Source organism: Xenopus tropicalis, chromosome 5 (genome assembly GCF_000004195.4).
Source record: "Xenopus tropicalis strain Nigerian chromosome 5, UCB_Xtro_10.0, whole genome shotgun sequence".
NCBI lineage: Eukaryota > Metazoa > Chordata > Amphibia > Anura > Pipidae > Xenopus > Xenopus tropicalis.
In genome coordinates, this window is record NC_030681.2 from 151876260 (window position 1) to 151888701 (window position 12442).

Consider the following 12442-nt stretch of genomic DNA (forward strand, 5'->3'; position numbering starts at 1 on the left):
ATAAATAAAGCTGGAAGAGGCAGCCGGCAGGTTAGGTCTCAGGTGGGAGGGTGAACAGAAGAGTTCAACCCAAACCCACCTGTGACCCGCACATCACCAATTGCCGGTAAATCTGCCCTAGCTGGTGATTTACCGACTAGCCCGGTTAAATAAAGGCCAGAAGGCAACCTTCCCTGATAGGGATACGGCCTTGCTTCAAGTCACAGCTATCGCCAGAAATCAGATCGAAACACCATTATATGGCTCAGGAGGCTGGCAATGATTGGCTGCTCAGAGTCTGATGCCATGATAATGACCAAATACCATGATACCCACACGCTAAATGCTGGGCATGATGGGCATGACTCTGTAAGTGCAATTACCACCCCACCAGACCTATAATATCCCATACAGCCAATCCGGATGGCTTAGTCGCCATATGGCCCTGGGCTAATGCCAATCATGGCTTTTAATACAGAAACACATTCTGAGAAAATAAAACAAAAACCCTTGGAAACAGCCGGAGATCTCTGTTTTCTGGCAACAGCTGCCTCCCTGGGCCAGAGATTCCTATTAACTCTAAAGTGATTTGAGACTAGTCCTAGCATTCTGTCACGTTCCATTAGCCGTGTGATTGGCTAATACCCCAAATTGCAGGCATATGGTAATTGTCACTACGCTTTGTTTCCTGCCTAAACGTCAAAATAGGAAACCATTCATTTAATGCTGACACGGCTGAACTGCAGCAAGGGAGCCCCATGCAAGTCTATGGCCTATCAGCCCCCACAAGAAAAAAAGTTAAACTGCACTACATCCTATGTCCCTGTTCCTTACCCTTGGGCCCCCGATGTTGCTGAACTAAAACTAAAATAAAGTTTTAGAGGATGGCGTTAGCCGTACTGCAAGTACATCTGGGGACACAAGGCAGACTAAGCTTCTGTCCTTCAAGACAAAAACCTGCACTTGAGTTGACTTGAATGTAAAGAACTTTAGAGGAGCCTTTGGAGACCGCAGTGCAGCAAAGCGAAACCCCAATGTTTCTATATATCTGTAACCTTGTATGGGCTAAGGGGGCCCAGCCTGAAGGCCAGTTAGGGGAGGATTTGGGGTGAGTGCTTATTTGTGCCCTGGGTACCCCTGGAACTATAGCGGGGTGACTGTTACCCCAATGTTTCTATATATCTGTAACCTTGTTATGGGCTAAGGGGGCCCAGCCTGAAGGCCAGTTAGGGGGGGATTTGGGGTGAGTGCTTATTTGTGCCCTGGGTACCCCTGGAACTATAGCAGGGTGACTGTTACCCCAATGTTTCTATATATATATCTGCAGCAGTGTTATATGCTAAGGAAAGGGGGTCTTTCCATAAAAGCAAAAAGAACAGCACACAAGGCATTCTGACAGCTCCAGCATCTGGCACAGACAAACCCTCTCACAATGACTTGGCCTAGGAGAGCCCTAAACATTTTGAAAATATTTCCCCTGCTACCCGATTAATGCAACGAGAAGACAGTGGATTTCCCAAGAATTTGCTGGTATCTGGGGGAGGGTAGGGAAGGCTCCTAACAATAAATATAATGCTGAAATGCTCCTGCGCACATTGTGTTGATCACCAGTTTTAAAAACAATTTATTATGTGTGGCGCAATAAAAGATGCAGAGGCATGAAAACATCTGGCCTTTTTAGTACAACAAGCACAATGAAACAACTCAGTCCGTGACCACAGAACGCACACACACACACGTGTAGGGCGGCGGGTTCTCCCTTCCCTGCAAAGAGTTAAAATGAATTATGATGAACAGACGGTCTAGAGCCCATGATATCTGTTTAAGGAGGAAAATAAAAATTCATGAATTATTCAGATTTTTTGCACTGCTGTGTTATAGGAACTCCAAAGCGGAGAGTACAATGTGTCCCTGCGTCTCAAGGACTTCTCTGTGCAAATGTGACCCAAATGAACAGCGAATGACGAAAAATCCAAATTTAGCACAGGAAGTATTGAAGGGAAAAAAAAAAAAAAGCAGATTTCTTCAGACAGTTAAAATGGAGCGATCCTTCTTGCTAATAAGCCATCAAACGTCTCCCAAGTTGGGCCAGACATGCTGACTAATGTTTAATAATAGATGTCAGGAACAATCACAATTGGTTTTAGTATCTCGGTGGAGACCCACTTGTATACTGGGAGCGTCAGGCAAACATTTGGGTGTCAGGGGGCTTCTGGGACTTGTAGTTCAATGAAATGGGAAACACAGCCGTTCCCATTATTTGCACATCTTTCAAGCTTTCAAATGGGGGTCACTCAACAGTCAAAAATCTATTGCTCTTGAGCTTACAATTGTATTATTATTGTTATTTTTTATTTCTTATGTTTATATTCATATCCTGTCCTATTCCCATTCCTGTCTGTCATTCAAACCACTGCCTGGTTTCTAACGTAAACAGGACCCTAGCAACCAGATAGCTGCTGAAATGCCTAACTGGAGAGCTTCTGAAGAGAAATATCAATGTCTATGTCATACTAAAAGTCAATTTGAAGGTGAACAAACCGATTTAATCTTAACTTGGCCTCCAGTCTGGCACCCTAGTGGGCCAGACCCACAGCCCGAGAGCCTCTGATTTACAGCATATTAAAACGTATGCCAACGTGACCAAACAGGCCAAAACCAATCCCCATTTACCTCTGATACTTTGGATGCAGCGAATCCAGGATTCGGACAAAATCTGGCCTTTTCCCCAGCAGGATTCGGCTGAATCCATGCCTCTGCCCAAACCAAATCTTTAAAATCATGTCATTTTTTGTCACCAGGTGCCGAGCGCAGTTCTCATTAATCCTAAAATAATGGATTCGGTGCATCCCTAATTGGACGCAATGCAATTGAAATCCGCAACAAACGGGAGTCACACCCAAATACAGCTGGCAACCCGGGCATCGGGGGTAAAGAGCTACTATCACCCTGTGCTAAGAGTTGCACAGTGAGAAACAGATACCTGCAATCTGCTGTAAGGTTAAAGAATGTAATCAATAGCTGCAGATAACGTTGCCTGCTTAATGCTGCCATTTACACATTTACAGGAGATACATAATCACTACTGTTAATACAGGAAGAGGAAACACAAAAAGCTGCTATTATCCCAGGCAATAGAATATATATTTATATATGTAACCTAGGGCCCCTAGATGTTACAGATGAATCAGCCCCACTGAGGTCAGTGTCAGTACCCAATATCTGTATTACTCTAATCCAAATCATTATACTTAGATGAACCCTGAGAAGGGAAACATGAAGGACGGGCACAGCCTCAGCCACGAGCAATGGATCCTAATTATTCTGTGCTCTGGGGAGCCACAAGCACTCCGGCTGCTGCCAGAAGTTAATATGTCCGAGCACCGCATCCCCAAGTCACAAGAGCGCCCGGGTACAGGTGCGTCAATGAAACCCAAACAATTTTATTCGATCCCAGACACACAAATCAACAGTAGCCCCATACGGAAATCATTCTAGGGCTCTCCAAGCTGACCGCAGACTTTCTTATGAACTTGGACCTTCTGCGTGTATAACCAGCCCCACAGGTCTGCTCGCTGGCAGCACAACATGCACTAAAACTGTGGCTTTGCTCTAATGAGACAGACGCCATGCAGAGAGGGATATCCCACAAGCAAAGAGTTAAACAGACCCATAAGGCACATAAATGGCAGATAGTAATGGCTGATTGACAGTTGCAGAGACAATGAAAAACATTCAGATAGACACTTTGATCTTTTGACGTGACTCCTATACACATTCACATACAGTTATACAGAACAGAAAATAAAAGGTTTAACAAGTATATATCACCGGGGACAGGGCAGAGTGCCAGACAGGTAGGGCCAGAAGTGTGAAAGTGCAAGGGAACGTTCAGGACTGAGACGTGGATAGCAAATGTGTGCCACGCAGGGCTGAGAGAGAGCAGTGTGTATTAGAGTGTTGCAAGTAAAACTGAAAAATGCTGAAAGAATGGGCAGAGTTATGCACAGCTGGAGTGGAGGCAGAATAATCCCATCAGTCAAGGGCTACCCTGGCCGGCCTATCAAACTGGGTTGATGACCCAGTGCAAAAAAAAAAAAAATAATCAGATCATCTCAATTTGGCCTAAGGGCTCTGGCACACGGGGAGATTAGTCGCCCGCGACAAATCTCCCTGTTCGCGGGCGACTAATCTCCCCGGATTGCCATCCCACCGGCCAAAATGTAAGTCGCCCGTGGGATGGCACGCGCTGCGCAGGCGATTTCGGCAAATCGCCAAAAATCCCTCGCGAGGCGACTAATCTCCCCGTGTGCCAGAGCCCTAAGGCTGTGGAGACCAAACTTGGGACATACCCACCATGGCAGGCAGAGTGATGAGTGTGACAGATGAGAGTGAGTGCAGCTGGGCAGAAGAAAAGTCCATATGAGACATACCAGGGAGGGAGGTTTGAGAGTACATGAAGTGGGGTGAGAGTGCAGGGAAACAGCAGCATGTTAGTGCAGTGCGAGGAGTGCAATGAGTACAAGTATCAGGCTTCACTGGGCAACATAGTAACATACACAGGAATTATGGCTGGAAAACAGACACGAAACCATCAAGTTTAAAGGTTTTGTCCAAATGAAAGCTAAGTGCTAGCTGGCAAGGCAGTGCCTAGGCATCGGGCTGAAGTGTGAGGGTGCAAGTATCAGACTAGGGTGCAGGTCAGTCAGGGTGCAAGGACCGGGCAGAGAGGGAGGCATGAAACAAACATGAGTGATAGAAGCAGGGGTGCCATTCAGCAATGTGTATCAGGGAGAAGTGCTAGGGGCAAGTTGTATATGGGGCAGGGTAAATGTGCGGGGTGCTACAGGGGTGAGTGGGGGACAGCTGTACACAGAGCAGTTGGCACATGGGGAAGAAACAGAGCGCAGTTTAAAGAGGGGACGGTGTACAAGAGTGCCGTATATGTGAAAGAAGTCTGAGAGTGTAGAGTTGCACAAGGGACAGACAATTATGTGAAAGAGAGAAAGGTGAGCGCACAGCTGGGCAGGGGCAATGTCAATACAGAAAGTAGCAGTCAGAAGAGTGCAGTTGGGCAGGGAATAGTGTGAGAGTGCCGAGAGGGGCATCCACACCTGTGCAGTGTGCACTGTCACATACAGCAACATACCCGGCAGCAAGTAAGTGCCATGTCAGGGAGAGTGCAACAGGGTAGCAGCAGCGAGAGTGCACTAAGTGCCATGTCAGGGAGAGTGCAACAGGGTAGCAGCAGCGAGAGTGCACTAAGTGCCATGTCAGGGAGAGTGCAACAGGGCAGGACCAGCGAGAGTGCACTAAGTGCCATGTCAGGGAGAGTGCAACAGGGCAGGAGCAGAGTGAGTGCACCAAGTGCCATGTCAGGAAGAGTGCAACAGGGCAGGACCAGCGAGAGTGCAGTAAGTACCATGTCAGGGAGAGTGCAACAGGGCAGGAGCAGGGAGAGTGCAACAGGGCAGGAGCAGGGAGAGTGCAACAGGGCAGGAGCAGGGAGAGTGCAACAGGGCAGGAGCAGGGAGAGTGCAGTAAGTGCCATGTCAGGGAGAGTGCAACAGGGCAGGAGCAGCGAGAGTGCAGCAAGTGCCATGTCAGGGAGAGTGCAACAGGGCAGGAGCAGGGAGAGTGCAGGGGGTGAGAGGCAACACAGGGTATATAATGTGCCAGGCAGGATGCAAGTTCAATGGGTTCAGCGTGAAACTGCCAGGGGCTTGGCTTAAAAGTTAAAAAAGTGTCAACACAACATAAGGGTGCAGCAAGCGAAAAGAAAAAGGCAAAAAAGTGCAGTGGGGCAGGCACAGAGAGAGTGCAGGAGTTGCCAGTCAAAGTGAGAGGGCAGTGAGTGCAGGATGTGCCAGTCAGAGTGAGAGCAGTCAGTGAGTGTTGTAAGTGCCAGAGTAAGAGAGTGCTGTAGATGCCAGTCAGAGTGAGAGAGCAGTGAGAGAGTGCTGTAGGTGCCAGTCAGAGTGAGAGAGCAGTGAGTGAGTGAGAGTGCTGTAGGTGCCAGTCAGAGTGAGAGAGCAGTGAGTGAGTGCTGTAGGTGCCAGTCAGAGTGAGAGAGCAGTGAGTGAGTGCTGTAGGTGCCAGTCAGAGTGAGAGAGCAGTGAGTGAGTGCTGTAGGTGCCAGTCAGAGTGAGAGAGCAGTGAGTGAGTGCTGTAGGTGCCAGTCAGAGTGAGAGAGCAGTGAGTGAGTGCTGTAGGTGCCAGTCAGAGTGAGAGAGCAGTGAGTGAGTGCTGTAGGTGCCAGTCAGAGTGAGAGTGCTGTAGGTGCCAGTCAGAGTGAGAGAGCAGTGAGTGAGTGAGAGTGCTGTAGGTGCCAGTCAGAGTGAGAGAGCAGCAAGCGAGAGTGCTGTAGGTGCCAGTCAGAGTGAGAGAGCAGTGAGTGAGTGAGAGTGCTGTAGGTGCCAGTCAGAGTGAGAGAGCAGCAAGCGAGAGTGCTGTAGGTGCCAGTCAGAGTGAGAGTGCTGTAGGTGCCAGTCAGGGTGAGAGAGCAGTGAGTGAGTGCTGTAGGTGCCAGTCAGAGTGAGAAAGAGAGGCAAGGGTGCCAGGCAGTGTGTGGCACAGTGAGAGAGTGCAGTAAGAGACAGTCAGGCAGTGTGTGGCACAGTGAGAGAGTGCAGTGAGAGACAGTCAGGCAGTGTGTGGCACAGTGAGAGTGCAGTAAGAGACAGTCAGGCAGTGTGTGGCACAGTGAGAGAGTGCAGTAAGAGACAGTCAGGCAGTGTGTGGCACAGTGAGAGAGTGCAGTAAGAGACAGCCAGGCAGTGTGTGGCACAGTGAGAGAGTGCAGTAAGAGACAGCCAGGCAGTGTGTGGCACAGTGAGAGAGTGCAGTGAGAGACAGCCAGGCAGTGTGTGGCACAGTGAGAGAGTGCAGTGAGAGACAGTCAGGCAGTGTGTGGCACAGTGAGAGAGTGCAGTAAGAGACAGTCAGGCAGTGTGTGGCACAGTGAGAGAGTGCAGTAAGAGACAGTCAGGCAGTGTGTGGCACAGTGAGAGAGTGTAGTAAGAGACAGTCAGGCAGTGTGTGGCACAGTGAGAGAGTGCAGTAAGAGAGTGAGACAGAGAGAGTAGAGTGCAGCGGGGCAGAGTGCAGGAGTTGCTGGAGAGCAGGGGGTGCCAGTACCTTACCTGAGTGCCGAGCAGCGCTCACTCTCTCCCACACAACATGAGTCCGGTTGCCGAGCCCGCAGCCAGCGGGCAGAAAGAGAATGTATGCCAGTCCTATGCCAGTCGGAGTGCCAGTAGCAGCCCTCGGTGCCCGACGCGCTCACTTTCCCCCACCCGCCTCCGGGACTCACATCGGAACCCGACCCGTCTTTGTCTGCCACCCCGCCGCCATGTTGGCACTCAGCAGCGCGCAGCTCCCAGCCGAATGTTTGCGCGGGAGTCTGGGAGTTGTAGTTTTCGGCGCAGCCAGACTCTCCCCGGGGAGCGAGCGGAAGGCGAAAGCAGGAAAACTACACTACCCGGCATGCCGAGCGCCAGTCTCTCTCTTACCGCCCTATCCCGCCTGGCTGAGCGTACGTCACACTGACGCAGCGAGTTATGGGCCGGAGAGACTACAAGTCCCAGAAACCATCGCGTCACCAGAAAAAGGGGCGCTCGGCGGTGAGGCCGGGGACAAGGCAAAGATGAAGCTGGTGAGATTCATGGTTTTGGGTTCTTATATTTTCTCTCATGCCTTTATAGATATGATATGCCCTGGCGTGTCTGTATCCGCAATGTGCTTCCCAAATGGCGCCTTTCCAACCTTTGCCTGAACTACAGCTCCCAGCATCCCCCAACAGTGTTGTAGTTCTGCGAGTAAATAGCAGGTCCTAAATGTGCCCATTCCTCTGTTTTATGTGTGTGGGCTCCAGGTCCTCTCTAGTCCCTTCCCTGACAAAGTCCCTACCCTCACTTAAATATGGCCATCAGATGTACATAGATGTCAGTTTACCCTCTGACAGGGTATTTAGTAAGAGTGGTGCAAAAGTGCAGTAACCCATAGCAGCCAATCTACTTCCATGAGTCTGACCTGCTCTAAATTGATCAAAGCTGATTGGTTGCTATGGGCTAATGCACATGTGTTTGTTGCTAAGGGGTCCACATCCTGTTATATAGTGAATAAAGTACCCCCTATTGTAACATATAGGGATATTATAAGCCCCCGAGGGGTTCCTTATAATATATAGTGAATAAAGTGCCCCCTATTGTAACATATAGGGATATTATAAGTCACAGAGGAGTTCCTTATAATATATAGTGAATAAAGTACCCCCTATTGTAACATATAGGGATATTATAAGCCCCCGAGGAGTTCCTTATAATATATAGTGAATAAAGTACCCCCTATTGTAACATATAGGGATATTATAAGCCCCCGAGGAGTTCCTTATAATATATAGTGAATAAAGTGCCCCCTATTGTAACATATAGGGATATTATAAGTCACAGAGGAGTTCCTTATAATATATAGTGAATAAAGTGCCCCCTATTGTAACATATAGGGATATTATAAGTTCCCGAGGAGTTCCTTATAATATATAGTGAATAAAGTGCCCCCTATTGTAACATATAGGGATATTATAAGCCCCCGAGGAGTTCCTTATAATATATAGTGAATAAAGTGCCCCCTATTGTAACATATAGGGATATTATAAGCCCCCGAGGAGTTCCTTATAATATATAGTGAATAAAGTGCCCCCTATTGTAACATATAGGGATATTATAAGTCCCCGAGGAGTTCCTTATAATATATAGTGAATAAAGTACCCCCTATTGTAACATATAGGGATATTATAAGCCCCCGAGGGGTTCCTTATAATATATAGTGAATAAAGTGCCCCCTATTGTAACATATAGGGATATTATAAGCCCCCGAGGAGTTCCTTATAATATATAGTGAATAAAGTGCCCCCTATTGTAACATATAGGGATATTATAAGCCCCCGAGGAGTTCCTTATAATATATAGTGAATAAAGTGCCCCCTATTGTAACATATAGGGATATTATAAGTCCCCGAGGAATTCCTTATAATATATAGTGAATAAAGTGCCCCCTATTGTAACATATAGGGATATTATAAGTCCCAGAGGAGTTCCTTATAATATATAGTGAATAAAGTGCCCCCTATTGTAACATATAGGGATATTATAAGTCCCAGAGGAGTTCCTTATAATATATAGTGAATAAAGTGCCCCCTATTGTAACATATAGGGATATTATAAGTCCCAGAGGAGTTCCTTATAATATATAGTGAATAAAGTGCCCCCTATTGTAACATATAGGGATATTATAAGTCCCAGAGGAGTTCCTTATAATATATAGTGAATAAAGTGCCCCCTATTGTAACATATAGGGATATTATAAGTCCCAGAGGAGTTCCTTATAATATATAGTGAATAAAGTGCCCCCTATTGTAACATATAGGGATATTATAAGCCCCCGAGGAGTTCCTTATAATATATAGTGAATAAAGTACCCCCTATTGTAAAATATAGGGATATTATGTCACAGAGGAGTTCCATGACCATATACTCCAAGTTGACTTCTAATATATTACAAAAGGGGGTACTTTATTTATTATAATATACAAGATTCAGTGAGTCATGTGACAGAAATGACATCACTAAGCTCTGATTATATCTGATGACATCACTAAGCACCGTTTATAAGGATATAATTTACAGTTTGGGCCCATAGGGAAATGACCAAACTATATATTATATTGATATATATGTATGATTAATTTGCCCCCTGGGCCTATACAGAGGAGATGGAAAATGGAACAACAAAGGGAACACTTTTAAATCATCTTTAATATGAGGTAGACATTGATATTCTGAGGCAATTCGTAATTGTTTTTCATTGTTTATTTTTTTGTGATTTTTCAGTTATTTAGTTTGAAATTTTAGTAGCTTTCTGGTTGCTAGGGTTTTGTTTACCTTAGCAACCAGGCAGTGGGTAAATGAAAGACTGGAATATGAATAGGAGAGGGGCTGAATAGTAAGATAAGTAATACAAAGTAACTGTTAATATATTTGTAAGTGTACACAGCAATAGTTTGTGGCTGCTGGGGTCAGTGACCCACATTTGAAAGCTGGAAAAATTTAGAAGTGGAAGGCAAATAGTTTTAAAACTATAATGAAGACCAATTGCAACGATACTAGGAATAGGACACAGTAAATTTAAAGGGGAACCATCCCATTTGCATAGAATAGAAACAAGATCATTTTAGCATCCCAGCAGCAGCCCAGAGCCCACTGAGCATGTGCAGTGCCACAGACACACAACAGATCGCCTAACAAGATCCAAAATGGGAAATTGCTGGGGGCAACTGTGAAGGCCTGGATCGTTACTGGTATAGGGCTGCTGCCCCTCTGGGCTGGTGCTGTGAGTACAGTATATAAACAGCTTTTCTGTGTTCCTATATTCTCATATCCTTTAAAGGGGTAGTTATTTAGCTTTTTGTCCAGCAGCTCTCCATTTGTTGTTTTAGCTTCTATCTGGTTGCTAGGGTCTTAATTACCCTAGCATCCAGGCAGTGGTTTAAACCAGAGATGGAAATATGAATAGTAGAGGGCCTGCATAGAAAGATAAGTAATAAACAGTAACAATACATTTGTAGCCTCACAGAGTAATAGTTTCTGGTTGCCGGGGTCAGTGACCCCCTATTTGAAAGGTGCCATAGCCACCGCACCTCAGCCCCTCCGCTTCTTTAGCAAAAGAAACATTTTTAATTTGATCCAATAAAGCAGAATTCATATTTTGCAATGGAGAATGTGACTCAAAAACTGTAACTATGTATATATATATATAATATATATTTACACTTGCAAAATCGATTTGCGCCCAACCCACTCGCTTCGTATCCAACCCTTACACACCGAGCCTTTGTATTTATAAACCCGCCCCTCTCTGACATCACAAAAGGGGCAGGGCACGCAGGCACAAATTCACAAATATCAATGGCCGAAGGAAGAAGCTGGGCGCAGTAAGGCCACGCCTGGGGTGGACACATAATAAAGTTCAACCCAAACCCGCCTGCGAAAGTCGAAAGTTGTGTGGATACCAGACCGAACCCATCCGGCACCCATAAGGTTAACTGATAATATTCTGTTATAGGAAAGGAGATTCCATTCGCATCCAGGAAACTTGAGAATTCATTTGTTCTGGATTTAAAGGGAAAGTATACCACCTTGAAGAAAAAAATGTGACCTCCTTTAGGTCACTATAAAGGGAGGGATCTAACTCTAACTTAGCTGAAAGGGCTTCAGTAATTGCACCCAAAGGTTCCCATAGGCAGTGGAAGTTGGTTTTAGGTGCAGATAAGAACCCAGTAAGATGTCTGACCCAGATCTGCGTGCCACTTAATAGATATTGCCTTTAAATCTAAACAAAGGCAGAGAGTTGCTCAAATAAATTCTGCTTTTATTTGTAGATCTCTGAAAAGGTCTTTATAATATTTATGGACACGCCTCCCCATTCGCATTGGTCGGCTCACTGGATCTGGAGTACTGGTCCTTTCCTGCCATGTGTTAGGTTAACTTGACCTTTACTGAACCTGTGACTTGTGCAGGAATTAAGGCTATAAATGATTCCCTGCATGGAGTGGGAGGATATGGTGAAACGGAGGCTATGTGCCCGATGCAGCGAACTTTTAATATAACTAAATAGAAAAGACTGTATATGAACGGCCACTTTATTGCACTTATATACCCCAGGCTTTCTGCAGACAAGGGGGTATCTGCCGCTTCAGGCGGAGTCACCTTGGGGTTAGTAAGTGTATTTGTTATGTAATATGAAGACTTGAATAAATTCATTTTGTTACAGGATTTGTTGATGGCTGTGTTCGAACGCAATAGATTGGCCCATATGGCTTAAATTGCCCTTTGGATCTGGGGGCCATATCCTGTTATCAGTGGCCCTATTTACGATTGGCCTTGTTATAGATCCCCTTTAATGTAGTTCATATCCATGCTAGTAGAAATCTCATATGCCCATCCTCACTTCCACAGAGGACCAGAGCAGATACCATTTGGCACCACCACGATCTTTGGAGGGTCTTAGCCCAGGAGACACCCCAGGTTTGCTGTGGGTGTGGGCCCAGGGGTGTCAGGATCTTTGGAGGGTCTTAGCCCAGGAGACACCCCAGGTTTGCTGTGGGTGTGGGCCAGGGGTTGTCAGGATCTTTGGAGGGTCTTAGCCCAGGAGACACCCCAGGTTTGCTGTGGGTGTGGACCCGGGGTTGTCAGGATCTTTGGAGGGTTTTAGCCCAGGAGACACCCCAGGTTTGCTGTGGGTGTGGGCCCGGGGTTGTCAGGATCTTTGGAGGGTCTTAGCCCAGGAGACACCCCAGGTTTGCTGTGGGTGTGGGCCCGGGGTTGTCAGGATCTTTGGAGGGTCTTAGCCCAGGAGACACCCCAGGTTTGCTGTGGGTGTGGGCCCGGGGTTGTCAGGATCTTTG

General features: G+C 46.5%; 2 protein-coding genes across 7 annotated transcripts in view; one reads left to right on the forward strand and one right to left on the reverse strand.

Annotated features, from left to right (window-relative positions):
- hmbox1 (homeobox containing 1) overlaps nt 1-7328 on the reverse strand; it is a 57797-nt gene extending 50469 nt beyond the window's left edge. For all 5 annotated transcript variants that reach the window (XM_031903086.1, XM_031903085.1, XM_031903084.1 and 2 more), the window contains exon 1: nt 7122-7328. The gene's annotated coding sequence lies outside the window, so the exon portion shown is untranslated. The remainder of the gene's footprint in view (nt 1-7121) is intronic.
- Nucleotides 7329-7585: 257 nt separating this feature from the next.
- ints9 (integrator complex subunit 9) overlaps nt 7586-12442 on the forward strand; it is a 42759-nt gene continuing 37902 nt past the window's right edge. Inside the window, exon 1 of one of the 2 annotated variants that reach the window (XM_031901707.1) lies at nt 7586-7633. Coding sequence is in view for 1 of the 2 variants with exons in the window: in NM_001016601.2 (NP_001016601.1) it covers nt 7625-7633 (9 nt within the window). In the remaining variant the exon portion in view is untranslated. 2 annotated transcript variants of the gene reach the window in all.